The sequence below is a fragment of the Bombus flavifrons genome, chromosome 2 (assembly GCF_040668555.2).
Source record: "Bombus flavifrons isolate JBK064 chromosome 2, iyBomFlav1_principal, whole genome shotgun sequence".
Taxonomy (NCBI): domain Eukaryota; kingdom Metazoa; phylum Arthropoda; class Insecta; order Hymenoptera; family Apidae; genus Bombus; species Bombus flavifrons.
The window spans coordinates 15,738,638-15,765,803 of record NC_138443.1 but is presented as its reverse complement, the minus strand read 5'-3'; the positions used below and the strand labels follow the sequence as shown (position 1 = coordinate 15,765,803).

General features: G+C 37.4%; 2 protein-coding genes across 13 annotated transcripts in view; one reads left to right on the top strand and one right to left on the bottom strand.

Moving 5' to 3' along the window:
- Window positions 1–260: 260 nt before the first annotated feature.
- On the top strand, window positions 261–7,210 carry IntS3 (integrator complex subunit 3). Of its 2 annotated transcripts, none has more exons than XM_069132382.1 (10): window positions 261–597; window positions 1,057–1,655; window positions 1,737–2,298; window positions 2,365–2,560; window positions 2,978–3,116; window positions 3,209–3,754; window positions 3,828–3,921; window positions 4,044–4,411; window positions 4,493–5,069; window positions 5,160–7,210. In XM_069132382.1, exons 1-10 carry the CDS (start codon window positions 523–525, stop codon window positions 5,232–5,234), a joined length of 3,231 nt encoding a protein of 1,076 aa, XP_068988483.1. In that variant the 5' UTR covers window positions 261–522; the 3' UTR covers window positions 5,235–7,210. The 2 variants fall into 2 exon arrangements, with proteins under 2 accessions (XP_068988483.1, XP_068988482.1); XM_069132381.1 differs by having other exon boundaries at window positions 2,951–3,116.
- The window catches only part of gro (TLE family member transcriptional corepressor groucho), a 115,855-nt gene continuing 95,691 nt past the window's right edge, over window positions 7,003–27,166 (bottom strand). For 8 of the 11 annotated variants that reach the window (XM_069132383.1, XM_069132385.1, XM_069132384.1 and 5 more), the window contains 7 exons: window positions 19,381–19,434; window positions 18,364–18,552; window positions 17,125–17,343; window positions 15,788–15,855; window positions 14,531–14,806; window positions 12,559–13,162; window positions 7,003–11,800 (listed from right to left, as the gene is read on the bottom strand). In XM_069132383.1, coding sequence (XP_068988484.1) covers window positions 11,693–11,800; window positions 12,559–13,162; window positions 14,531–14,806; window positions 15,788–15,855; window positions 17,125–17,343; window positions 18,364–18,552; window positions 19,381–19,434 — 1,518 coding nt within the window. In that variant the 3' untranslated portion in view covers window positions 7,003–11,692. Of the gene's footprint in view, window positions 11,801–12,558; window positions 13,163–14,530; window positions 14,807–15,787; window positions 15,856–17,124; window positions 17,344–18,363; window positions 18,553–19,305; window positions 19,435–27,166 lie in introns of all 11 variants that reach the window. The other 3 variants (XM_069132389.1, XM_069132391.1, XM_069132394.1) reach the window with 3 other exon arrangements.

Genomic DNA, 27,166 nt, shown 5'->3' with positions numbered 1-27,166 from the left:
TTTTGCACGAAGTTTGGCATAGTGAGTACACTGCTTCGAAGGTTCAGAGACACTTTGAGGTGACCGTCCTCTGGATGCGCGCCTTTAATAAATACGTTCCTGTTAGCCGCACTACTTTTCCACGGTATCCCCACCAATATCCATCAGTGTATACGGATTGGTAGGTTGCGATTGGTCAAGCAAGTGATTGGTGTTAGTAGTGGGGAGCGATCACGTCACGAAGCGAGGCCGAGAAGAGACGAGGCGCATGTATTAATGCGCAATCGCATCGGGACAGTTCAGGGAGTCGGGGAGGTCCGTGGTAAGGAATAAACAGAGTGAAGAGACCGCGCGAGAGACGAAGAGTGGGGAAGGTGGAAGAGAGAGAGAGAGAGAGAGAGAAAGATAGAGAGCGAACAGGCAGTGAGACGATCACGATGCACGGAGGCAAGCACAAGCGGCCAGGGGCACAGGGCTGAGGGCTGAGGGCTCGACAGGGCCTAGAATAACGTTCACGGGACGGCCGTGGGCCAGTCAGCAGCTATGGAACAGACGAAAACTCTCGCGTCCCGGCTACTCAGCACAAGTTGCATAGAGAATAAGGACGACTTGGAAGAGGTAACATAAATATTTTAAATAGTCACTGGATACGTATCGGGTGCTAGGGGTTCCGCCATTGTTGCGACGGTCGCGCACGTCGCTGACCGCGCGGCGCCACACGTCGTACCACGCGTCTTAGCGGCAATATTTGAATCATTTGCATAATTCTAATGTTCATTTTTCTTGATTATTGATGGAAAATTGAATATTAATGAATAATTTAATTGAATATTAATCGCTAAAATCCAATAAAAGATATAATGAATGATACATATTATCAAATTTGCCAACTTAATACTGGAACTAAAATACTTTTAATGTTTTCTCAATATTAACAATTTTATTTAATATTTTATAGTCTGTTAGTACGGAACTTTAAATATGTTACACTTTTTATATCTTTTTACATTTATTTATGCTATATTTTTAAAATATTTTATTGTTACAAGATATTAAAAACTTGTTTTCTGTTTCCAGAAATTCGAGAGATGTTATACAGTGCTCCAAAACCTGACCGCAGGGCTATCTGAAAAAGAAGCCCATGATACGTTAAATAATGCTGTATGTAAGGATAAGACACATGAAGAAGTTTCATTAGGATTGTTGGTAGTCATTTTGACAGATCCTCAAAATGCTCCAAAAAGTTACAGAGACTTGACATTAATTACACGAGATGGTCTTGCAATTGTGTTAGTACATCTTAATCAATTAGTACTTGAAAGATACCTACGATTGAACGATGTGACTAGAAGTCAGTTATTATGGCTGTTAAGGGAGATGATAAGAACCAGTGTAGCTAGTGTGGATAACCTTTGTTTAAGTTTATTAAGGCATGCAGCTGGTGGTGATATTTCACCACGGAATTTGTTTTTAGTTGATGCACTTTTAGATATTTTTCAAGAAAATCGACCTTGGCTGGATAAATTCCCTTTTCTAGTAGCATCCATTGTTTATACCTATTTACGATTAATAGAAGATCATAATGCACCACATTTATCTGGTTTACGTCAAAAAGAAGTTACATTTACTGTATCTTTAATAAGAGAACGTATGGTTGATTGTTTGGTTATTGGAAGGTAAATGAAGTGAAATATTTTTGTCTATATTTATAATGCAAGCCAGACTGTAATAAACAAAATGATAATTAATGTTTGCAGAGATTTAGTACGCCTATTACAAAATGTGGCACGGATACCTGAATTTGAGGCACTTTGGAAAGACATACTTCTCAATCCAAAGTCTCTTTGTCCAAATTTCAGTGGTGTCCTTCAACTTTTACAAACTAGGACTTCTAGAAGGTTTCTCCAATCTAGACTTACACCAGATATGGAAAGGAAATTAGTATTTTTAACCAGTCAAGTCCGTTTTGGTAATCATAAACGATACCAAGATTGGTTTCAAAGGCAGTACCTGGCTACACCAGAATCACAATCTTTGAGATGTGACCTTATACGATTCATTGTTGGTGTTATTCATCCAACAAATGAGCTACTATGTTCAGATATTATACCACGATGGGCAGTAATAGGATGGTTATTTACAACTTGTACATCAACTGTAGCTGCAAGTAATGCTAAACTCGCTTTATTTTATGATTGGTTGTTTTTTGAACCTGAGAAGGATAACATAATGAACATTGAACCTGCAATCCTTGTCATGCACAATTCCATGAGATCGCATCCACCGGTCACTGCCACATTGTTAGACTTTTTATGCAGAGTAAGTGATAATGTAAACCTCAACACTTCATTATGGTTTTAAAATTTACATAATTTTTGTTTACAGATAATACCAAATTTCTATCCACCTTTAACCGAGAAAGTGAGAAATGGGATCTTTTTGTCGTTGCGACAAATTTTAGAGAAACGGGTTTTGCCGAGTCTTTATCCATTGTTTGATAGTCCCAAGTTAGATCGTGAATTAAGAAGCAAGATAAGAGAAACATTCAAAGAATTTTGTTTACCACCTAATGCAGATCCTGGTAAAATTATTACACAATATGCATGTTTATTTTCTATAGACCATTCAAAATCAGAGCACTGAAAAAGCTTACTATTGCACATATATAAACATCTATTATCTATTTATTTTTATGTATTCATCACATATTAAAATCATGCTATTCTTTATATAATATACATATTTAGTTTTGAAAATATATATAAATAGATATAAGCACAGAAAAATATTAATGTATGTATATTAATTTTGGGTTTACGTATCATGGTTTTAACAAATCTTTCTCTTTTAAACATCATTTAAAACTCATTTTCTGGTCTTTTCTTTTAATAAATTTTATTATTCACCTTTCCCTTAAGCTTATAGCACATTCATTGCTTACTAACTTTGGTTTTTGCATGATGTTTTTGAGCAGGAAATAAGGTTCCTGTATATTCAGGTAAAACGGAGGAATTTAATAAGGATGTTACACCAGGAGCTACACTGGAAAATGCAGCGAATACACCAGTTGAAAATAATCATCTAAATCAAGACTCAGAACCAGCTTTTAGTGATGAAGAAGACGAAGTGTCATTGAGGTTAATTCTGTTTTATATTTCTATCACATAGTACTTCAAATGTTTCAGCTTAAAAATATAGTTATATCACTAAAGGATATTTAACATTATAGGATAGTGACTAAAGTAGAGGAAGAAGATGAAGAAGATGTTCCATTAGCAAATGTGAAGTTGAAAAACGAACAAAAAAATGCAAATTGTATCGTGAAGAAAGAAGATATTACATCTCAGTTAAATTTAATTTTAGAACCAGAAGAGTTAAGGACTGCTGTAGAAAGTTTGCACAATGAAACAGACAATGAAGTGAGATGTCAAACGATGGAGAGGATAGTACAAATGGTTGTAGAGGATGAAATAGATGCAGAAACTATACCAGCACTGGCTTCTTGCATATCAACGATCTTATCTTCACAAATTACATCTCAAATATTTCCATCAGATAATTTGAATGAAGAAGCCTTGACTGATAGTATAAGTACGCCATTGTTTGTTATGTTTCGAAATCAGTTTCAGTTGTGTAAAGAAGAGGACAATAGGCGGAAGCTGCTAGCTCGGGTACTTGCAGAGATACAAAACGTTCAATCAAGAATAGGTTACCTGTTACTTTATTTTTTGAAAGTCTGGGGCAGAGAGGAAGAAAAACGGGAAGGCGAACCAAGGTTCGTAGTGGAATGCAAATTACACATAAGTAAATGAAAGTATGCTTTTTATTATATTATTTTTTTATTGCAGTAATATGTTAAATGACGTTAAAGCATCTGTATATAAAGATTTTTGTGTACATCGAGAAAAAAAATTAGATGCGTGTTTAGTGTCAGATTTGAAGGTATGTAAGTTTTAAAAGTTAAAAATTGTAATATCACAAACAATTGTAAAAATTGTAATTTGTTTTAATTTGCTTTATGTATTCTTTTATTAGTCGTATATAATGTATCATTTTTTTTATAGCTCTGCCATGAAGATAACATATTTATGCTGTGTTACCTTGTGCCTGATGTATACATGGGTTTTCAAAATGTGGCTCTTGGAAATGTTCAGTTATTGCATTTGGTTGTCTCGACCGTCGATGCATGCCAACTACAAGAATTGGTTTGTCAAATAATGCAAGGACATTTAAAGATGTTAAAAAAGGAATCGTTTACATCACTTTTGACAGCAAGTTTAAATTGGGAGACTTTTGAGCAATATTGTTTTTGGCAGCTTATTTTTGCCCATGATTTTCCAATTGACTATGTGTTACCTGTCTTACCCAAATTGCAATTTCGAGATCACGCAGAAGCATTAACATCGATATTGTTTATGCTTAAACAAGAAAAGTAAGTAAATCATTTACTAGGAAGTAAAACGAATAAGATAAAAAATTTAATTCAATATTAATAACATTAATAATTGAATAGGCCAACGTTAGAACTTCTGCGACAATTGCTTGCACGACAAAACGTGGATGGGGACATGTTCGTTGTAGCGGCTCTACGTTACTGGTGTCGCGATTACGAAGAAAAACTCAGTGAGTTACTTGCAAATCTTTTGAGTACTCGTTACCCTGCTACAAGTCCAAACAAGCGGAAACGATCTGGCCCTAAACATAATCAACAATCTGGTACACCCTCTGGCGAACAAGTTCTTGGTCATTTGGATCAATTACGACAGCATTGTATGTCGTCCGCTGAATTGCAGCTTTATCATTCTGAAGGAATGCAAAGAGCTCTACAACAAGCACAAGCAGCCAGTAGTGATTCTTTAAGAAAAAGTTATGGAGATTTATTTGCACTTGCGGAAGTTAATGAAGAAAATGAACCTCCTCCGCCTCCACCAACAAGCTCAGCACGAAAACATGCAGCAGCGTCGGCTGGAGGTGGCGGAGGTGCTGGTGGTAAAGGAGGCCATAGAAAAACTGGTGCTAATACGAGGGAAAGGTCTAGCTCAAAAAGGCCGCTTCCTCGGTATCATTTGGACAGTACATCTAGTAGTGAGGTAAATTTAAAAATAATCTACAGTAGCTATTTTTGATGCTATTTAGATGTTTGTATTTTTTATTAATTGAATTTAATCGTGTTGCCGTAGGAGGAATCAATTGTGAATGTAAAACAAGCAAAGAAGAGAAAAAAAATTAATCCAGTGGGCTCCGATAGCGACTGACCACCCGGTGTCTTCATATGTCACATGGACCACGTCACGTGTGTGCAGCAAGCTAAATTAGCCTTAAGAATAGTAAGATAATATAGTATACGTAATAGATTTATCTAGCGCGACTTGTATATATAGTATGTGGGAAGTGAATGCGAAACATACTGATTACAAGGATCTTGCACATACTTTGCAAACACTATATGCTAACAACGTTGCCAGATTCTGCATTTTCATGAATTTCATTACTTGTGTCAAATGCAATCTATCGAAAGATATTTAGGATATATGTGATATCTAACGAGAAAAAGATAAATTTATAAATACTGGTTATAGCTTTTCTAGGTAAATATGTATGGCAGATTAACTTGCCATGGCAGATCGATACTCTGGGTGTTTTCTTCAGAGACAAAGGAATTTATCATGGTCTGTCAGATAAGGTTACCGAGAGGCAAAACTAGTCATAAATTAAATTATTTTGATACACTCTTAAACATACAAAAAATATGAATTTAAGAGTTGAAAATTGAATCTGGCAATATTGTAGGAGGTAAAGCGACATTAAGGTATTTCCTTATGTGATCACTTTATTTCTAAGAAAAGAAATGAAAATCCGTTACCTTCATATAATTTTGTGATCGATATCAAAGAATGCAGCACGATAGTGCTTACCAATTATTTGTTTACTGATTTTGCGATTAGTATAATTATTGATCCTATTGTCCAAATTTATTTCTTTTCTCTTTCATTATGCGATAACTATAGTAAGACTCGCGTCTCACACAATAGCTAACAAAAAAAAAACATGGTTACTTTTTGTTGCCATAAACTGTGAACGCAATTTGTAAGAATCGTTAATAGGTTTTTATTAGGATTAAGGACCTTCTGCAGGAGAAGGATATATTGAGAATGTCTCACTCCAGCATGAAGCGTACAGTTTTACGACCAAATGTATTTTACGTCTGCGCTTAGTAAAAGCAACCTCAAGATGTAAATCATTCTCAAAACGTAAGAATTTTTATATTTTGCACGATGGAAGGTTGTCGATTTTTGCTAATAGATTTTTTTGATCTAAAGCAATGAATCTGTTTTTGTTGCTACTAAGTATTTTAATGCAAATGCACAAATTTCACGTTGATAGAAAAGAGAAAACAGAATGTACGACTTCTTTTTTTTGATCATAATATTTATGATATTTTTACATCCTCGAGCTAGTAGTATTTACTTACAGGTTTCTATTAATTTCTACCTGTATGTTTCAACTCTTATAAATTTGTTTATAATTTTGTAATGATCACAGTTTCTCTAATACTTTTGTAGATTGAATTTATTATTCTATCTAAAGTATATCAATTCAGTAATGAATTGGAAAGACACCTTCCAACGAGTATAGAACCAGGCGTCATGTACACTTAAGTCTTAAAAGGAACGTAAGCGTGAAATATCACCGTTCGCCTCCTGTACATTTCCTGTAAAATCGGTTACTTGTACACATATAAGTAGCTGTGTTATGTATTTTCTAGTTGTACATACCAGAGAGAACGGAATTTGTATGTGTATGTATGCATGTATGTGCGCGATGAATTTTTTCAAGAACCCGATAAAAAATTTTTTTCCATAATGAGAGTTTGTATTTCTGATGCTATGAAAATCGACCCATAAACATTCATATGGCGAACAAGATGAAAAACAGCCTTCTATGCCAGTACGAATGTCTTTTTATTTAATACGCGCGTAATGTACGTATCAACCATTTATAATGGTGTGTAAGGTGTGATAGTTGATATTGTTATTAGGTTTTTTCTACTTGTACATAAACTGCGACGTTATGTGAGAAAATATTTAAAAACGACGACGATTGAATGTAAAAGAGGATATATGAGAAATATGAATGAGTAAGCGCGTGTGTGCGCGAGAGAGGGAGAGAAAGAGAGACAAACACAGAGACACAGATAAGTAAAAAAACAAAAACAAAAAAAAAAAAGAAATCGCGAAATTAATGATGCGCGGGGCAATACGAAAAATAAACCTGTAAACATTTAATGTTTTTTAACGACCTTGTACACATGGATACACATGTAAATACATGAATATATTATCGTAATGCGAGCATAAACATTTAATGTTTTTAACGATCTTGTATACATAGATACACGTAAATGTAAATACATCGAAAAATTACCGGAAGTAAACCTGTGATTCCTATCGTTTGTTTCCTCTTTCTCTGGATTTTTCCCTTCCTCTCTATTTTAATTCTTTTTCAGCGGCGAACGAATAATCGGGTTTCAAGATTGTATTTGTCATAGTACTGTTCTTTTTTATAGATACCTGTATACATAATGCGAACAATATGAGATAACCACAAAACAACGTAATTATGCGCAAATTGTGTAACAAACAAATGGATGTTAAAAAATTTTAAACTTGTTTGTAATATATGTACAATTTTTTACCAAAATAGTGACAAATTAAAGAAAGATGATAAGATATTTTGTCTCTCTCTCTCTCTCTCTTTCCCTCTCCCTGTAGGATTAAATCCTGCTACATCACACTACATAGTATCGACAAATCGTGCATCAAGTGCATTTGATTAAAATTGCACGATTAATAGTAAAACACCATTTATGTTACTATCCTCCGCGTAACTACTAAATTAAAGAGAGAGAACCGCTCGTACCAACTTGTTAAGGCTAATACTGAATTAATACGGCTAAAATGCAATGGTATCACAAACAGTATTTAGTGGAAACACCTATGATTCGATGAAATACGTTTCTTCTATTATTTGCTATTTACTAATTACGCATTATTTTATCCAATTTGGCACGTGGCGTAACACAAATTTACTTCATTGACACATCGAAGAGCCATAGAATTATTCACTATGTGGTGAAAACGAATTTATTTCATGGGTTAGTATTTTTATTCTGTTGTCATACTGAAAGAGGAAGGAGCAATTGTCTTGATGCGAAATAACAAATAAAAGTATAATACGTATTCAATTTTTGTATTATTACAGCTAAAGAGGAAAAATGGAATAGATCTTCATTTTTTCCAAAAAACATTTTTTAAGATGCGTCATTTTTACTTGATACGTACTTTCTGCTATACATGTACATATACATCCATTTGGATTGTGTACACTTCTCATTCGAATGTTTCTTTCCTTTCACATGTGTGTATGCGTATTGCGTGTACCGTGATTACAAAATCATCATTCACCGTTATATCGCAGGTAAGATAGAAATGACATAATTACTTACTATCTTTTACGTACACACGTGCACACGTACATATCCTCCAACGAAAACATTGTTGCATGGAAAAAGCGTATAGAAAGCGCATTTTTAAACGTCAACCTAACATTATCAGCGTGTAGCTGAAAAATAACGGATCTTTCTATTGATCGATAGATTCGTTTCAATTCATAATACACATCTGTCCTGCTATTGACAATCTTAATCGTATTTACTCGAAAAATTTGAACAAAAAGAAAATGAAATAAGATTAACAATTTCCGTTAGGCGGCATTTTCAAGCGGTATTCGTGCATATTGCATAATGGTCATGGTCGCATAAGATTTATCTGTACATCTCTTTACCTGTTACTTTTTTTACAGCTAATTAAACATTTAGGCAAGAGATTCTTTATCGGCACGTAATCGACTCAGTTAAATCGTTCATATAAAAAATAACCCCATAACTACTTCATTGCATTAAGGTCATGTGCAGGTATTTTTCAAGAACGATTACTTTCAAAATACTTTTTGTCATATTTATACTTATATTTTTTATAATCCTGTATTCTTTTATGTTATAACTTTTACAGGGACGACTTAAATGTTTCGATTACGTTTATCTTATTGCATGCTAATTTTTACAAGATCCATCAATTAGGGCAGATGACACCTGTTGCCCACTATTCATCACTAAAAATTGATCGATTTAATTTAAGTTTAGTCTACGGAACTAATATTTAGTCCAAATACAGAAATAGTTTCGCCTTGTTTGTGCATATGATTGTACTTTACAGAGATGTATGTATACTTAAATGTTGAACTGTCGTATGACTCAATCAATTAGTAATGAATTAAAATCGTCGATCGGAATATAGAGAGATTTTGTACAAGGTTCCGTTTATTATTCATATGCACATACGCGCACAATCACATGCTGGTTTGATTGATCACGCGTTAGTATGCTTATCAATAACAGAGATGACTGTAACAAATGCTATATTCTTAGTAGGGAGCTAATGCATCATTCTCTTCACAGTTGATTAAACAGTTGGTTCGTAAAATGCAAAATTTCTCTATAGCGATGTGTTTTTCAAGTAGTTCAAAACGATTTAAAAGAAATATAGTTAAAACAAAATAGAATCGAGAACAAATTTTGAGAAACACTAAGAATATATTAACGTTGTGTCAATAACACCGTAGTAACATCCTGCATCTTGTTGTTGCTACTTGTATAGTTAACACAATTTTCAAGGATTAAATATATTTCAAGTGTGTACAATAAAAGGTTAACTTTGATTGCATATTTTGAAATGCGATAGACGTACAGTAAAATAATTTATGATGCGATCGAATGATTTGTTGGCACAAGAGACGTGACAGGACATGTTTTAACGCACTTATAACGTGTTTGGTCACGTGCTGCGCAGCGTAGATGCGCATAAATCAAAACGTTCAAACATTGTTTATAACAGATTAATTTTGCTTACTTACTTTATTAAGAAAATTATTATTTTTAATTAAGTGATTAAATAATAATGCCATTACTATTACATGAAATAAGAATACAATTATTATCATTAAATTAAATAATAATAGTATTATTATTATTAAATTAAATAATAATAGTATTATTATTACATTAAATAGTTTAATTTAAAAAATGCGATATTTAATTAAAAATAATTATTTGCATTTGATGGCTTAACAACGAATAAAATACGAATAAAATATTAGAACATTTACACTAGAAAAATTAAAGTTTATATTCCATGACATTTCTATATTAATACACCTTTCTGTTTTGTATAATCGAATCAACCGTTTCTTTCTAACTGGTTCTTCATGCTTACAAATCATTCGAGCTTAATGTGCAACAATGTACATAGACTCGTTGATTTTGATCAGGTTGTAAAGTATTAAACAATTACTTACCCATGGATGTAAAAGTATTCGCTGAAAAAGATTCGGATAATTATTCACGCAAGCTTTCATAAACAGAAAAGGCAATCTTTTTTATCGATATATTTAAAATTAATTAATGATCATGGTTGATCAGGATGTAGAGAATACACAACACTGCTCCCGTGGTACAAGTCTCGTGTTTACTTTCCTTTCTTTTTTTTAAAGGAGAAACGGCGTGATCATCCTTCGTCAATGACTTCGGAACGAATCTCTCGTGATATTATCAGTCGTTGCTTTGATAGTTTGGATGATGCTCGAATATTTGAACGACCGAATCCTCTCATGACTATAGTGTTCCAACGAAACGAACAATTTGATACGAAATAAATAAATTCGATGTATATTTATCATTCACCTGCCTTCTTTTTCCTTCTTTTTTTCTTGTTCACGACAGCATAAAGTATTAATCGACTATACTTTGTTTGTAGTCTATAGCGAAACGCATTATCCAAGGTATGTAACTACGACCAGCGATTTTCTCGAAACGATTCCACATGTATATCATAGATATACATGTATACATAGGTATACAGCAATAATATTCGTCGACTCGTTATCGTGGTCGTAGACACGTTAAAGGGACAGCGATTGCAAAAGTTGTAAAAGTTTTGAAGAAAATGACAATAGGCGAGAACAAGTATAATTTTTTGTTAGACAGGCTCCGACTGTTCGTTCTTCACGTGTTTTATCTGTCGTATGATGTCATCTTGGGCATGTTGATTCTATAATTAGGTACTTAATACGAAACCGTATCTAGCATCACCATTTGCAAGGCTCTCCTGGTCACTTAACGCGCATGCAAAATCGCTTGGTAACGTCCCATTAACACGTTCTCGTTGTATACACGCGACAAAGAAAGTTCTCTCTACGTTTAAATCACACGGTCGTACGTACAGTTGGGTCACGCACACGCAACTCCTAAATATACATGTACAGCTTTTTTCTCTGGCACACACATTGGTTTCTCGACCGTCGTCATAATTAGCATTAGTTCTTTTCCTTCGTTTTTTTTTGTTTACTCTTTTTATCACTATTTCTCTTTATCTCTCTTTCTTCTGTTCTTTCGTCTATGCTTTGCTTCTTTCGAACGCGGTTTCTATCGTTAATACAGACTTGTTATGTATATATACACAATATAGTAACAGTCTATGTTCCTAAGGCTGCTAAAAAGTCTCACTTGTAGGATCTCCCCCGCGAAAAGGGAGAGCGTGTTATAGAGTTCAGGTTTCGACCAAGGGAGGAAAGCGTGAAACGTCTTTACCGTGCACGTCTAGTAAATCACCTCGTATACAGTGGCCTTTTTGTCACCGGATCCAGTCACGATATATTTGTCGTCGGCAGAGATGTCGCAGCTCAACACCGACGAAGACTCCTTCGACTGTAAAAAGAATTGATATGGATTCCCATGTGGTTGTTCGGAGATCTGCTTTTTTGTGCTACTTCTACGCAACATGACGCATTAATTACGTCCAACGATACACGCAGAGAATAGTTCATCTCTTATGAGCATGCAACGAACTCTTAGTGGACGCGAAGTTCTTTTCTCGAATTATGAAAAATATAACTCACTAAAACTCGTAGCAAGAAAAGAATTTGGAGACTCGCGTATTTTCTGTATAACACCTTACGCTGTATATACATATACAGTGGCAAAAAGTATCTGCACGTATTCTTATTTTTCAATGTTTATCAGGTTCTACGCCTCTCATTTTCATAGTGTCAAATTTTCGTAGTCGTACGAAAGTATGTGCTATTAAATGATACGAAAATTAATATACCTGAAAATACCTGAAATGATACAACAGCGTACAGAAATACTTTCTACCACTGTAGGTAAATAGTCGGATATTCGCTGATATTTCGTTACTCGAGTCGAGTAAAATTTATCAGAGTTTTTCAAATAAATGTAACGGAACGTCCTAACCGCTTCTATATAGCAGTTTGTCTCGTTCAAAATTAAATGGTGACTAAGATCTCTCTTTATTTATATTCAGCTAGTTGTCTCGAGTTATACGTCGCTTCAAGTTCTTTCCACTTATTATATTTCATTGTCTTTAATCTAGTTAACAAGATGAAGTGAAAAACGAAAGAAACAACTTATCTCGATAACATCAACGAGAATGTGGCGATACACACCTGAAATATCGAAGCTCCGTACGGTGTGCGCCATGCGTTCAACAAATTATCCTTGCCGGTGGAGACGAACCATTTGCCGCAAGAGGCGAAGCGTAACGACAACACGCACGACTCGTGTAGGTGCAGTTGATACTTATCGGACTTGGTAGCGTGAAGCACCTCTACGTTCGAATTTTCCATACCCACAGCGAGCCATTCTCCGGTTGGACAATAGCCCAATGAGAATATTTGCGAGGTAAAGTCGTGTTGCTTCAACTGTCTACCCTCCCTTAGGTCCCACGAACGCACCGTGTTATCCAACCCTCCTGTCCACAGCTTCGAACCGTCCGCCGAGATATCGATGCAGGAGGCACCGTCCGTGTGGCCTTGGAACTGTCGAATCAACGTCTCGTTCTGTAGATCCCACACGGCGATGTTGCCATCGCTGCAGCAGCTGAAGCAGACCTTCGAGTCTGGCGAGATCGCCAACGCGTAACAGGCCGGTGCCGCTGACGTCAGTTCCGTTTTGATTCGCGGTGTAGGACTAGCCAAGTCCCAGATGATCAGCTGACTCGCCTCCCCTCCAACTATTAGGGTTCTGCAGTCTGGCAGTAACTTTACCGATCTGTTTTCAGAAATAATGAAAATAATGTGTATTTCATGGAATAACAAGGTGAACGAGGATGTAAAAAAAGAACACGTATAAACAGGATCACAGAGTAACGTAAAAACGAGTTGAAAGAACGAAATACAATTTTTTTAGATACATAACCTTTGACTCCTTTCGCTGAATGATTAGTTAAGGGAGGATTCCGACCGAACAAATAATAGTTTATCTTCTATTTTCTCTGTTACACGAACAATTAGGAAGCGTCGATTTCATTCCACGAGTATAATAGGTTTAACCATTCGCAAATTAAAACAAGATATTCCTTCTTTCCTAATGTAAAAGCAAACCTCTACTTCCGTTTAAATATAGAATTTTCGTATTTCCTATTGTTCGTGATTCGTTAAGATTGATAGTTGGCCGATTCATCAATTACCTCGTAATAAAACGAGCCAGTTCGTTTCTTTTTAATGCGAATCCATTAATATTCCTCCACTTCTATTCGAATTTCATTCAAATGTTATATTCTCTATTCTTCTTCGTTTATTAAAAATGATATTTATCTATACCGTCAACCGATAACGAAACACTATTCTGTCTTCTAATACGAAACTTCCTAGCTTCCTATTTAAAGTTTCTTCCCGTTCGTTACAATTGATACGTACGACCGATCATCGATTATCCAATCGAGTCGCTAACAATATCCAATAACGAAGAAAAGAAGACTCTTCTTTCCTACTACGTTAACAAACTTCTTATCTAAACATCAAACATATAGTGCCATCTTCTATTCGCCCACGTTCGTTAAAATTACCAAACAAATCCCGTTGTTTGTCAAAATTACTAGCCGAATCGCCATATAATCCAATAATAAAGCTTCGCTCGACTAAAGCTCTATCGTGCAATCGCTTAACACTTTACCGACCGCTAGCAATTCAACAGCATACGCACATCCGACCGGCATATCTCAGGCGCAGATTCTTCCTGGCGCCGGCTCTGTTTCGGTTTAGACTCTCCAATACCATTCTTTTTGTTCATCGCGAACGCTACGTTTTTCAAATTGGTATTAAACCGTGGGAGCTTACAAAGCAACGCAACTGACGCAACTGAGCAAGGTACCTTAGTACTAGATAACGAATTACTGTTCAAATAATGAGAAATATTATCGGCGGCAAAAAGCCGATTAATAGGCTATCGGTCGATAAGCGTCGACGACGAAAAGCTGATTAATAGGCTATCGGTCGGTAAAGTGTTAAGCAAAATTGAACGAAACGCTGCATTTCGATTTGATACGACAAATTTACCATAATCCAGGGATACGTGTTAGCGACGTGTCGAAAGGCTCGGACACACCGTGCAAACGTGGATAGAGACCGTGGAACTGACCTAATATAATTGTCGCGTTGCAGGCAGTCCAACTGCGATACGTGCTTGATACTGCCGCCGCCTCCATGTCCGATGTCCCAGACTTTAACGCACCCTTTGCCGCCCGTGTAGACGTACTTGGTCGGATTCGAGATGGTGACGGCGCACACAACCTCGCCATGAGTCAAGGTATTAATCTGACGCGCGTGACGTGGAATTCCCGGCCCTATCAGAGCGTCTGTGGGGAATGGCACTGGCTGCAGCTGACCCTCGCCGTTCATATGGAACGAGTACGCTCTGTGGTGGAATGCAAAACATTAATGCCTTTGTCTTTACGTAATGGAATGCCTTCGATTACTTAAAAGCTTCGCGCCGCGGCGAAAGGCGGCCATCGAAAAGATAATGCTTCACACGCCGCACCTTTCTGGCTTATGCGAGCGGCTTATGGTAGCGGGTTGACATTTTCAGAAACGGCCAGAAGCGTTGAACGATCTACAAGTGTAATTTGGTCGCGTCGTCGTGTATTTATTTTCTTTGAAATGTCAAGTACGCGGTATGTAGATGTGTAGAAAGAATGGAAGTTACCGGTGCAGCGATAACTGCGTTTAAAGGTATTCGTTTCTGAAGGTGTTTCGATCCTTTACTTCTCGACTAAATCATTCGAAATAGTTGTTTGAGAAATATTTCCTGGTTTTGTTCTTTCGTCCTGGAGAAGCTGACGTTCTCGTTTGTTAGATCGTTACTCAAGAAACACATATCCTTAAGTCACCTAATACGTTTATATAGGATTTATTAATTATAATAATTATAATTATAATATCACAAGGAAAACTAAATGATATTATGTTTCGAAGATTTTGTTAACAGACTTGTCTGATTAAGCTTTATATTTAAAATCAGGATGGGTGTGGTAACTTCGATGTAGGTGATTTACACTCCTGTTCAGAAGTTTGGAATATGTTAGGATTTTAAAGGAATAATAACTTGCTTAAGTAGATGTTATTCGTATTATTATTATTTTGCTAGTGTTGAGACCGTAATTAATTGTACTTAAAAGTGAAAGTTATCATTATAATACCGTTATTTCTCAAAAGAATGTGCGAAAACGTTTGTTTCGTCTAAGAAGTAAAGGACGTTCCGAACTATTGAGTAGAAGTGCACACGTAACGATTGATGGTTGCAATTCGAGTTGTACAAGCTGCAAATATTTCGTAATTTTTTTGCGTCGAGTTTATTGTATTTATTATCTAAGGATTAATTTTAATGAAAATTACGTACGGTTTGCCACCCGGAATGTTGCTTATCCCGTTACTCGATGGTATCCTCACGTGACCATCGAAGCCGAGCTATAGAAGAGAACAAACTATATCAGTTTCTGCTTGAACTTTCTTTCATTAATAATTTCGATATTTTCAGTCACAATATCTAAATAACAAATGCATAAATATGAAGAAGAGGATCAAGGAAATGTAATTTGCATTCTAGAAGTACGTAACATGTGATTGCATCAACAGAGATTTTCAGATTTGAAGGAAGCTTCAATAAAGACATACATATAGAAGAAAACTAAGAACGACGATACTCTATATATTAAGCTCCGTAAATATTTTTAGTTCCTGGCAATCCAATTTTCAAAACATTTGAATGCTAATCATCTGATAATATAAGGACGACGATATATGTACAAACGAATTTTGTTTCTAGAACTTCTGCAAGTCGTCTTCAATGTTTCAGCTGGCTTCTTCGAGCTTTTATGTTAAAAACATTCTTCTACATCACGAATAACATTGAGAATCATAATTGACGTATTTGCCTGCACACTTCATTGGCAGAAATTTGTTACCAATTTGAATACTAATTTACGATTCTAATCCTCAAAATGTCTACTAAATTTGTAGTACTTTCCACCAAATTTATTCACCAGAAATATGTATCATTAAACGACGAGTAAGGTACATCATTTTAGAACTTATGAGCTATTATTACACTTATATATCTATTACAGGCTACCTATTTTACAATCAACTGAAACATTACCCAACTGATACTTCGCACAAAAGGAAATTGTTTCAACGAGCTATCTATTGAGACACCTTAAGAGTTTTAATAATAAGAATAATAATAAACGGAAATAAATAGCCTTCGATCGTTTCATTGATTTAACTATAGGCGATAGATGATTCTGATTTCTTTGCGATTAACCAAAATAGCTTTAGAGTCACTGTCAGACGACGCTCTTTAAACGATTTTCGGTTGGTACACACATTCTCGTTGCCTCTTCTCAACAAATTCAACAAACAAACAATTCAACAACAAAGAGAGAGAAAAAGAAAAAGAGAGAGAGAGAGAGATTCTAGAGAATTTTCCAATTTCACAGATCTGAATATTACCACGTTTCCGTACCACGTTGCAAGTAAACTATGAGATTTCACTGAAATTTATACATGAAAAGATATTTAAAATGACTGGGAGTTTTTATCTTTTCCTTAGAAAGCTCATAGTCTATAGTATCGGTGGCGGGGTACCGCTGCAAAGTACTGCGAGACAAAAGAAAATAGAAAAGAAGAAAAAGAGAAAGAAAGAAAAAAGACGAGCAGCTAGAGCGGGTGAAGTACCATCGAGGTCCTGGCGTATGGTAAGTTGCTGTACGGCGAAGGCGATTGTGGCGGCTCATTGCCGCGGGACGGCAAACCCTGATAGCCCTGCGGTGGCGTTTGCTGTGACGATGGCGGATGATAGACCCGCGATGCCAAGGGACCAGGGATTCCTCCCATAGTTGGCGTACAGCTGCGCGACCCCCTCGCCGCCGCCACAGGTGTACCCGGCTTGTCGATCTGGAGAGGTTCGTTCCAACGGGGTACACCGGTTTATTATCGGGCGCAATCGTAGAAAGGAATTGTAAATTTCACGCTTGACTTTCGCACAAAAGCAACGAGACATATCGATCCTTGTCGCAAACCGGCGTAAGCGGCCACCTCCGGTTCACCGATTTATACCACCGGACACGAGGAAGAAAGGGACGCGCGGGGTTCGAAACGAGAGAGCTTTTGCTTTCCTCTGCTATCGTCCGCGCAAATTGACTTGTCGTAACTTCGCGCCACGAATTCCAGCTACACGTTATCGATGCTCGTGTACATGCGCGCTATACGCCAAGGGGAACCACCAAAATGTCTTCGTTGTTTTCGAAATTGTGGAAGTAGTTATCTTGTTTGGATTTTCTTAGCACACTTCGGTTTCCAATAGAAGAGAGGTTCGTTGAAGTTTCTTAGCTTTTAAAATACAGAGTTACGGAGATACCCGGTGTAAACTCGTTTATTCATCGAACGTGTTTATGGGCACTGCACGTAAATCGTATTTTTATATAGTCCCCTTTGTTTCGTTATTTTATTACCGATCGCCCAGAGTATCGTTTATTCTGTTGTTTAAATATGGTTCGTGGAACATTTTAAATATATCGAGTTTATCATCGATAGAAATGATCGTTGTAACGCTTGAATTTCGTGACAAGGAAGGAACTGAGTGTAGAACATCGTCTACGATATCGTTGTACCTTTCGTCGACTTCTAATTTTCCATTATTAGCATTACGATTCCAAATAAAAGAATTTCCTAGTTCATCGAACAACTCGACTTTATTTCTAGCGTAACAAGTAGAAATTTTGCCTTCGAAAACCACGGAGTCATTGAAACGCTCACCCTTAGGCAATTCGGCGTGCATGTCGAAACGAAACGATCATCTTTTCACCTTCTTTCTCAAAGATCCAGAAAGGAAATGCAAGTAGAAACAATTCCGGGGAGAAAAATAGAACAGGACCGATTAGTCATCGAATAAGCCTGCTATCCGCGAGATCTTACATCTTTACTTTTCAGAGACGGTGTGCTACGAGCGGATGAACTTCCACTCCGTGATGGGGGTCTGTCTTTTACGGATGTGGAGCCAGCACCGGAAATAGGTCCTACGTGTCCTGGGGCGCCCAGTTTCTCTAGAGTGCCGTTCTCACGTGGATCCGAATGGTCGCCATTCGCGTGCGGCGATGATGCCTCCTTTTGTGAAAAACAAACAAGAAAATAAAAGAAGCTTATTATAAAGAATATCAAATCCAAGGTTCATTCGTTCTTAGACGTAGACTACTAATTTAAAATACTTGGAAATATTTTAAGTAAGCAATCATGTCTTGGAGTAGATGCAAATATCGAATATTACGAACATTGCAAATATTGACAGTGTTCTGTTATTAAATTAATTAATATTGACAGATTCATACGGGATGTCAATAAATATTAAATAAGAGCAAGCTTTTACAGTTACAGATATCCGAAAAAAGAATTTTGAAACTTTCTAAGTTTCAAACTAACTTATAAAATGATCTTCCTCTAATTTTCTCGTATCGTATCTTCTTTCGTTTTCAACCAACGGTAATTTTATTGTAATTTCATTCTTTCGTTTGGTTCTAAGTACAATTCTGTTGCATTTAGTTACTCGAAAGAAATATCTTCTCTGCTCAAATCGAAGTTAAAACAACATTCAATAGATATCGAAGTTACAGCCTACGATGACGAAACGTAAAACTGACAAAGAGAAGAGAAAAGGGCAATCGCGATTTATACTTAATACAATATCAAGGAAATGAAAGAATCGAACGTTAGAAAAATCACTTGGATACGTCTTTTCAATCAACGATACAGACTTCTACGACAAAAGAATATCCGTCAGTATCCATCACAAACCGACATCGTAATCGTCCTCAACCTCAAATGAACGAACATCCTTCATTTTCATCCGCAATTCGTGTATACTTTCAAATAGCTTTTGCCCCATGAAGTCGCTAATAAAAATATAGAATTCGTTCCACTGCGAGAAGATGAACTGACCTCGTTCGCGACATCCACCACCAAGTCTTGATCGCTCTTCTCTGCGTCGCTGTCCTGAAAGCAGAAAAATTACGTGTCTGTGAAAGGATATAGAGGAAGACCGTGTCCATTCGCGATTAGGGGCAACAGCGTCGCGATACATATCGATGTACGCTGTAATTCCAGCCATTGGTGCGATACGTTAACGATCAAAGCCGCGAATATATTTTCGACGAATCCAACGCGAGAACCATCGAGAGAGAAAGAGAGAGAAAGAGAGAGAGAGAGAGAGTTCGACCTACATTTACGATGCGTCTGACTAGCAGATGCATCTTCAGAGACATATTATTAATCTTGACACTCGTGCAAGCTCGCTGCCTCTCTCGAAACGTTCTGATTGCACCAGCAACTTAATGGCCAGGCGTTCGACGAGTGCGCGTACCGGATAGAAAGCTCGCGTTTGCGAACGTGTAAGCCACGCCACGTCGCGCCATGCCACGCCGAGCCGCGCGTTTCTGATGGAATAGGAGGTGGAGGGTGGAGAAAGAGGGGATGTAAATGCGCTTTGCTTGGTCGCGCGGTTTCAGGGTATTTTCGCAATCAAGATTCTATGTGTGTGGCTGGTGGCCGTACACGCGGAGCGTGGAAAATTCGACCGATCGTTTGTCAATTCTGGATCTCGCTATGCTCGTCGCTGACGAGACCCAGCGCCACTGTCGTCGATCTTTGTCGCTCGTCATAACGACGATTGCTTTTCCTTGGTACATCGCGTAACGTTTCCCTTCGATCTTTCTGCTCCGCTCTCTACGACGTAATTAACGTTGTCACGACGTGAATTTAGATTAGTATAGTTTCGTATACATATAGATATTACAAATGTTGATGATGAAACGATTAAGAGAGCGTTAATTTTGCGCTGTGTGTCGGTTAGGGATCGACTATCTGTCTACGTAGATCGTCTTGTCTGGTTGAAACGTGGTTTACGGGACGACTCGAGTGCGACTTGCGTACGTCAAGCGGCACAGATAGATAATGATTCTAGTGTGTATTTTAAGTTGATCGACGCTGATAACGATATTTTTTATTTCTGGTTACAGGGGTCTCTAACGTTTCGTTACTGTAAACGTCACCACGACGTGACTTTTCCAAAATAAGTTACAACGTGTTGTCGATTTTAATGGATACCTTGTCACATAATCGGGTCAAATTACGGAATAAATAATTGACAATCGCATAAATACTTTCCTTTCTAACGTCCACGTAACTACTCGCAAATACCTATACGTTAACATTAAATAAGATAATTTCTTTTTATATAAACCTTATCAAATTTAAATAAATAAATATGATAAGAAATACCTGCCCTCCAAATATTATTATATTGTGCTATAACGAGTGTAGCGCAAATAATATCGGTATATTCTCTCCGTTAAAGAAAATTCTTTCAGCGTCTCGATTATCGTATACGTTCAATATGGTATCTAAAACAATCCTGCAGCCTACAGGCCGCATTACGCAACATGCTCTGCATCAAATCAGTAATACCGCTTGTCACTGTTTACTCCATTACCCAGTATATCTTCCATTTGCTTCGAAAAAGAGACTACGCAAACAGTCAGCCACAGGGATAGGGAAGCAAGGAGAGAATCCACTAACATGGAGAAACACGGATAAACAGAAGGCTAGAGGCTTCGGCTAATATATTATCGAAAGCCGTGGATAATGCACCGCATACGGAAGTACAATTTCTGACTCGTGTATCTTTTATCGTTTGTTTGTCCGTTATTTTCGAGTTTCTAGCGTCGTTGGTATCCGATTTCGTCGTATAACGGTTTAAAACCGCGGTGATTTCCGATACCCGCAACACTGGCAACTCGTCGTTCCGAATACAGCAGCAGCCCTGAAGCCGCCTAATTCAGCCTGCTGCGTTCTTTCACTCATTGCCGACGCAATCGTGATTTTCTATTGTTACGTCGGGCGGCCCTCTACCTGGACCAGGCCATACACCGCGGGTCAGACGGACACCAGATGTCCGCTCATCCTTACGGCGTACCCTCAATAGTCTTAAGGATCCGTCATAAATCCGAGTAATTTGCTAGCTAAGGTCCTTCAGACCGAACAAATATCCTTTTTTTATTACTTTTTAACGACTGTCTGCTACGGCTTGACAAGGGAAAGTTAGTTTTTCTCACGTATGATGCTTCCTACTAGCAATTTTCTATCGAGGGCGACTAAGACCTTCCTAATAACCGAACCTTCGTTTGGCCAATCTGAAGCAATGTATACTGCCCTCACTTTCCTGACCAAAATGTCATGAACAAATCCGATGGTCCCGTGCGCTAGACACACCCATCGCTAGCTTTCCTCCGACACAGCATCGTCACCCAACTTTACTTCTTCTACACCGTTAGAAAGGTCAACTACTGCTTCTACACCGTTAGAAGGGTCAACTTACAACGTCCAAGTCTAACATCTAAATCTAACGCTACGTAAACTAACATATTAAATTCAACCATAAGAGTCTTGCTCTATTGTACATCTATCTTATCTTCGTGCGCCAAAGTGTCATCTCGGAATTATATCTACTCAACAGTGTAACTTAAGTGTTGGAAATAAAACCTTATAACTCTGTGAACCACAGTGTTATACTAACTGAATCACCCCTATTATCTTAACGGAAATCAGGGGATCGATCAACTCGTGGTGTCGATTATTATAATCGTAACGGTAATTTACGACTCCCGTTGACGCCTCTCCTCGCGATTGGTCGAAAAAACATCTATCGTTAAAAAAAATGTCTTAAATTCCAGAGAGACGTACGGAAGAATGGCAGTCGATACGACGCACGGTTTTTCATTTTTACTTCACGCTAAAAAATGTTCTTCCCCGCGTTGAAACGTTCCTTGAAACGAGATGTAACCGCGTTTCGTTAATTGGCTGTACTCTAATTTTTTAGCGGTTCGTTTTTCCCTCTTCAAGCTTATTTGCGACACTTCATATACCCGAGCTTATATTTTTATTCTTAGCCGGCGTTTCAATTTTCCTAACTTTGTCGAGCTCATTCATGATACTCGGATACGGATACTCGATAAACTATTCGATGCTCGAATCGTGGCGAAAAAATTCAGTTCGCGATCGAAATTCCCCGGGTAATAACCTTAAAATCCAGCGAAATTAAACCGTGTATATTTTAAAAGCCTGGGACGCGCACGACTCGAATATCGCGCACGTAACATACCTAACGTGTAACGTAGCGATCGCGAACACCGCGATACGCGTATGAACGGTGTTCCACGTAAGACGATAAACAACACACCGAATACCAGAGGAATGGTAAATAACGTGCACGGCTAGGAAAGTGCAATTTGTAATTCACGTATCTTTCATCGTTTATTTACCAGTTATCGCTCAGTTTCTACAAGCAGCTCTTTCCCGGGCCACAACCACCCCCGTCGGCCGTCGGCACGTAACGAGCTCGAAACAGGGCACGCGGCTGTTGCTCGTGTGTTACGCCAACAAAACGTTACAACTGCCGCCTGCTACTCAAAAGCTTTTGCCACCTTATCCTCGTATTTACACCATTTCTTTGCCTATAAATTCAACCATCGACCATTACAGGCTCGATATTGCGTATAAATGACTCTAACGATGTTACTGACCGATCGAACGATAAATGTATTCATTTTCGCTAAAATTCGTCCTAATTTTCGTATTACGTCTTTCTTTGACAGAAGATCCGAAACAGCGTACTTCTGTCGTTAACAATTGGCAAACGAGATTTTTCGGTCGCGTTAGCGATAAAACTAAATTCGGAACGAAAAGATGACTCGAACGGTAAGGTGTCCCTCAAACAGGTTTTTAATTTGTTACGTTCAAGATGTTTCCTTTTGTTCGTTCTTTTATTTCTTTTTTAAGCTTACATCGTACTAAAGATCGCGAAGGATACATCGCGAGTTAGTCGCGTGTACGTTCGACCGCTTTCGTTTCAGCACGTTGTCGTTTTATTGTTATCGATGGGTAGATTAGATCGTTAGTATGTAACCGAGTAACAGGGATAGTGGTGGATTAGATCGATCGCAAGACAAATTGCTCGTGTTTACCCTTCTGTCTGTTCTAACGTGGAAAATAGGACTCGCATGATTTATGTTTGAAAAAATCTTCCTTGTTTGCAGTTCGATTTTAACACATTTGTAGCACTTGTTAGCCTGTGTTTAAAAAATGGATATTTTAACAGCGGGCCAACTGTAATTGCAAATAAGATTTTGTAGAAAAGATTGCGAGCGTAAGGAGTCGAATTGTCTGTCTTCGCGTAATAAATTCCATGGTTTTATTTAGAATTACGTGGCTGTTTAAATTTTCGAGATAGTGGATGGAAAGTTAGCGTTGGAAAGCCCGAAGAAGTAATGATTTAAAGTTTAAAAAAGCTGCCGCAGCCACGTCAGTTCCCAACTTTTTGTAATATATTTATCATCGCATTAACATTCTACGATAGGCGTGCGCTTAACCAAACTATAAATAAAGGCTAGAAAGAAGAGGAATTATGCACCGAGAGGCATTTAATTTTCACGGAAACTTCTTGTAGAGTTACGCACGCGAACGTGCATAAACGAAGTCGATTTTCAGAAAATCTGAAACTTCTCGCGAGATTTCAAACTTTTTCTCTATTTCGCTTATCGTTAGCCTCGATGAAGTCACAAACAACGACAGAGATAGGAAGTTTCGCTTCTCCAGTGAAATCTGTTACACACGATCGAAGATTACACGGCAAGAACGTTCAATATGTTTCGTTTTTCTACGAGAGAATTATTTTCAAAATCGAATATCCTTCCAATTGATATTACGAAAATTGTCCTTCTATTTAGTTTTGAACACGTAGTTTCTCATATTGAGCCCGACTGCTCGCAAAATCTTCCTAGTTTCACGTCAGTTACTTTTCTATCTTCGAAGTGACATTATGGCGATGACGCCAAAAGCAGATATTTTAAAGATCCCACCCACGTTTCACGTGGCTGCGTTACTCCACGAAAGGGTTGAATAAAACACGTAGAATTATAGCGAAAGCTACATCTCGGTAAGTACATCACGCTAAAACCGCTTCTTCCATATTTTTCTTCCATCTCATCACTCGCAGAGAGTAAACGATCCTAACTAATCAATTTAATCGGATTAAAGAGCGAAACTGAACCGTAGCGTGGTATCTCGTTACTAATTCTTTCTCCGCGAGAGTAGCCATAAAACGATTTAGAACGTTAGTCCCAGATGGAAGTCGAGCAGGGTCAAGAGGATGCGCCGAAAGAAGACGGATTAGGTGTCAAGGGACGATTAATAATTCAAGAACGTTTTGTGGTTCATATCCTAATTATCGTAGAGCTGCCGGTAGCTAGTTGCACGTTCTTTGTAATGCCCCGCTCGCCTTATGAGCCTCGTACAACGCGTTCAAAGCGGCGCATACGATAGTATTGCCTTCCTAATGACGTAATATCGTGTACAACGCCCATCCATCCATTATGCGTCTGCTAGACCATATATATATATATATAATATATATATAATATATATATAATATATGTACACACACACATACGTAGTATATACTGTGTATTCGTGTCGAAGGTGTTTGTGTACATGCACGGTTTATCGACGTGGAGAACCACCTGTGTGCGTCCCTGCTTCTGAAAATGATTTACCAAGACTACTTGACAGAAAAAAGAGAATTATCCCGCAGAATTCGCTACTTGCTGCACGATTTAGAGGAATTTCTTCGCGCATCTCATCATCGGATACGTACGAAGACTATAGGAGAGGAACGTGAGAAGCGACATTTTCCAAAGTAGTTTTAAAATTCAATAGGTTGCTAATCGATCGATCACGCGTTACCAAGAAATTGTCCTTTTATTCGATTTTCCAGTTGTTTAATTCGCGTGTTTTCTCATTATTTTGTAAATTTTTCAAATATCAAGATATCATTTGTCTCGCTAATCATATCCTTGGTACTTATGAAACTGCAATGATTAATCAGCTATCTTTGAAACGCGCTCGTAACTTCGAACCCGACGTAGATTCATTCTCAATAATCTTCTATTAAAATTCTGCCGTATAATCATAAGGCGAGGCATTAAAATCAGAAAGTCAATAAAATAATAGTTATCTGTCTATCGTGTTGTTCGTCTGTGACTTTCATACGTGTACCGCCACTGAGAAAAGTGTGCGAACGCTTAAAGGAGCCTTTTATGGTTATACAGCAGCAAGTATCTGGAACCACTTACATCTTAATGACGTAATTAAGTAGCGATTTCAAATGAAAAACGTAGTAGAGAAAAGGCGAGTAGCTTCGAGGGGATATAATTTAAGACGACTAGTTTTTTTAAAGAGTAGATGCGTAGAACACACGAAGGTCATGTGTGTGTTTTTACATGGAATCGTACGTACCTACATCGTGTGCTTTATACAGGCTGGTTCGCACAATTGTTCGAGGTCATAATTCCGATATCAATGCAGTTAGAGAAAAATATGAAAGGAAGATGATGAATGGTTCAAAAAGCATTACGTTCGAAGGAAGACACATCCTTCCTTTTTTCTTTTTTCAACATAATAATTATTGTTATTTCTGTATTCAGAGGTAGGATCACAGTAGCTATTATTTTATTCTTTGGATAAATCTATCACACCGTTCTGAGCTGAAAAACCTTTATTGCATTTTATTACATGGATTAGGGATAAAAAAAAAAGAATATCTTAAAACTATCGATTAAATCTACCTTCTAGTTATTATTTATCGTAAATGGCGCATCTGCATATGGATGGCGAGCGCGAAATCACGTTGTCATTTTCAACAATAATTTATTTTATTTCTAGTCACTCTAAGTGAAGAAATATTCGAGTGAAACGGTGAAAGAACGATTGGTCCGAGTGAAATTGAAATTTTGTATCTTATGCGAGTCAAGGAAAACGTAAACTTTCTTTGTCTCGTTATTGTCATTAATTTTATTAAATATAATACGTATATAAAGATTATAAAAAGCGAGAAGTTGACGTAAAGATTATAAAATTGTAATGAAAAATAAAGCTAGTTTAGAAAAATGCCACGATACTATTCGTGTGATTAGCGTAGAAGGTAGTGCGTAATTTGCTCCATGCACTTGGAGAGGCATCGAAGTTTCGGTTATGGAGTAAATTGACGTGCGATTTGCTTACAGGAAAATTTGCGGTTTGCGAACGAATTCCTGTAGTCGTAGCTATACGCAAATTAGCGAGACTCGCGCCGGAATTGATCGTAGCTACGAAGGAAATTAGTACGACTTGTGGTCATGCGAGTTGCGATCGCGGGGAAAGTAATACCGACTTGTGGTCAGTAAAAAATTAACGCTGCTAATGGTCACGTGAATTACAGTTGTAGGAGTATTAACGCTACCTGCGTTACAGCGAAATTTTATCAAATAAAACGGTAAAAAAAGGACATCGCGGTAAAATTCGCACAATAACTTCGATCTAACACGAAAACAATTCAGCTGCTCTAAAAGTAGTAGCAAGTATCTAATTGAAAGTATGTACCTAGATATTAACTTTGTTCACAAATATTATTTATAACACCTGTTAGTTAACATATATTAGTTATACATATATGTACATAAAAACCGGCTAAAATTTTATAAGATAACGATTCAAAAAATATGTTAGAAATTTTTTAAATTATTCGAAAGAGTTACGCGAAAATGACGAATAAAGTAGAGAGTTCTGAGAAGTTTACCTGAATCTGAGTCTGACCTGTAGTATCATAAACTGCGCTATCAAAAAATGCAGTGGTATA

What these genes read in the sequence shown, in the direction of transcription:
- IntS3 (XM_069132381.1), top strand. Translation starts at nt 523, where the DNA reads ATGGAACAGACGAAAACTCTCGCGTCCCGGCTACTCAGCACAAGTTGC. An exon ending in ACCACCTAATGCAGATCCTG is followed by an intron (nt 2,561 to 2,950) that starts GTAAAATTATTA and finishes GATGTTTTTGAG; the next exon opens with CAGGAAATAAGGTTCCTGTA. An exon ending in ACAGTACATCTAGTAGTGAG is followed by an intron (nt 5,070 to 5,159) that starts GTAAATTTAAAA and finishes GTGTTGCCGTAG; the next exon opens with GAGGAATCAATTGTGAATGT.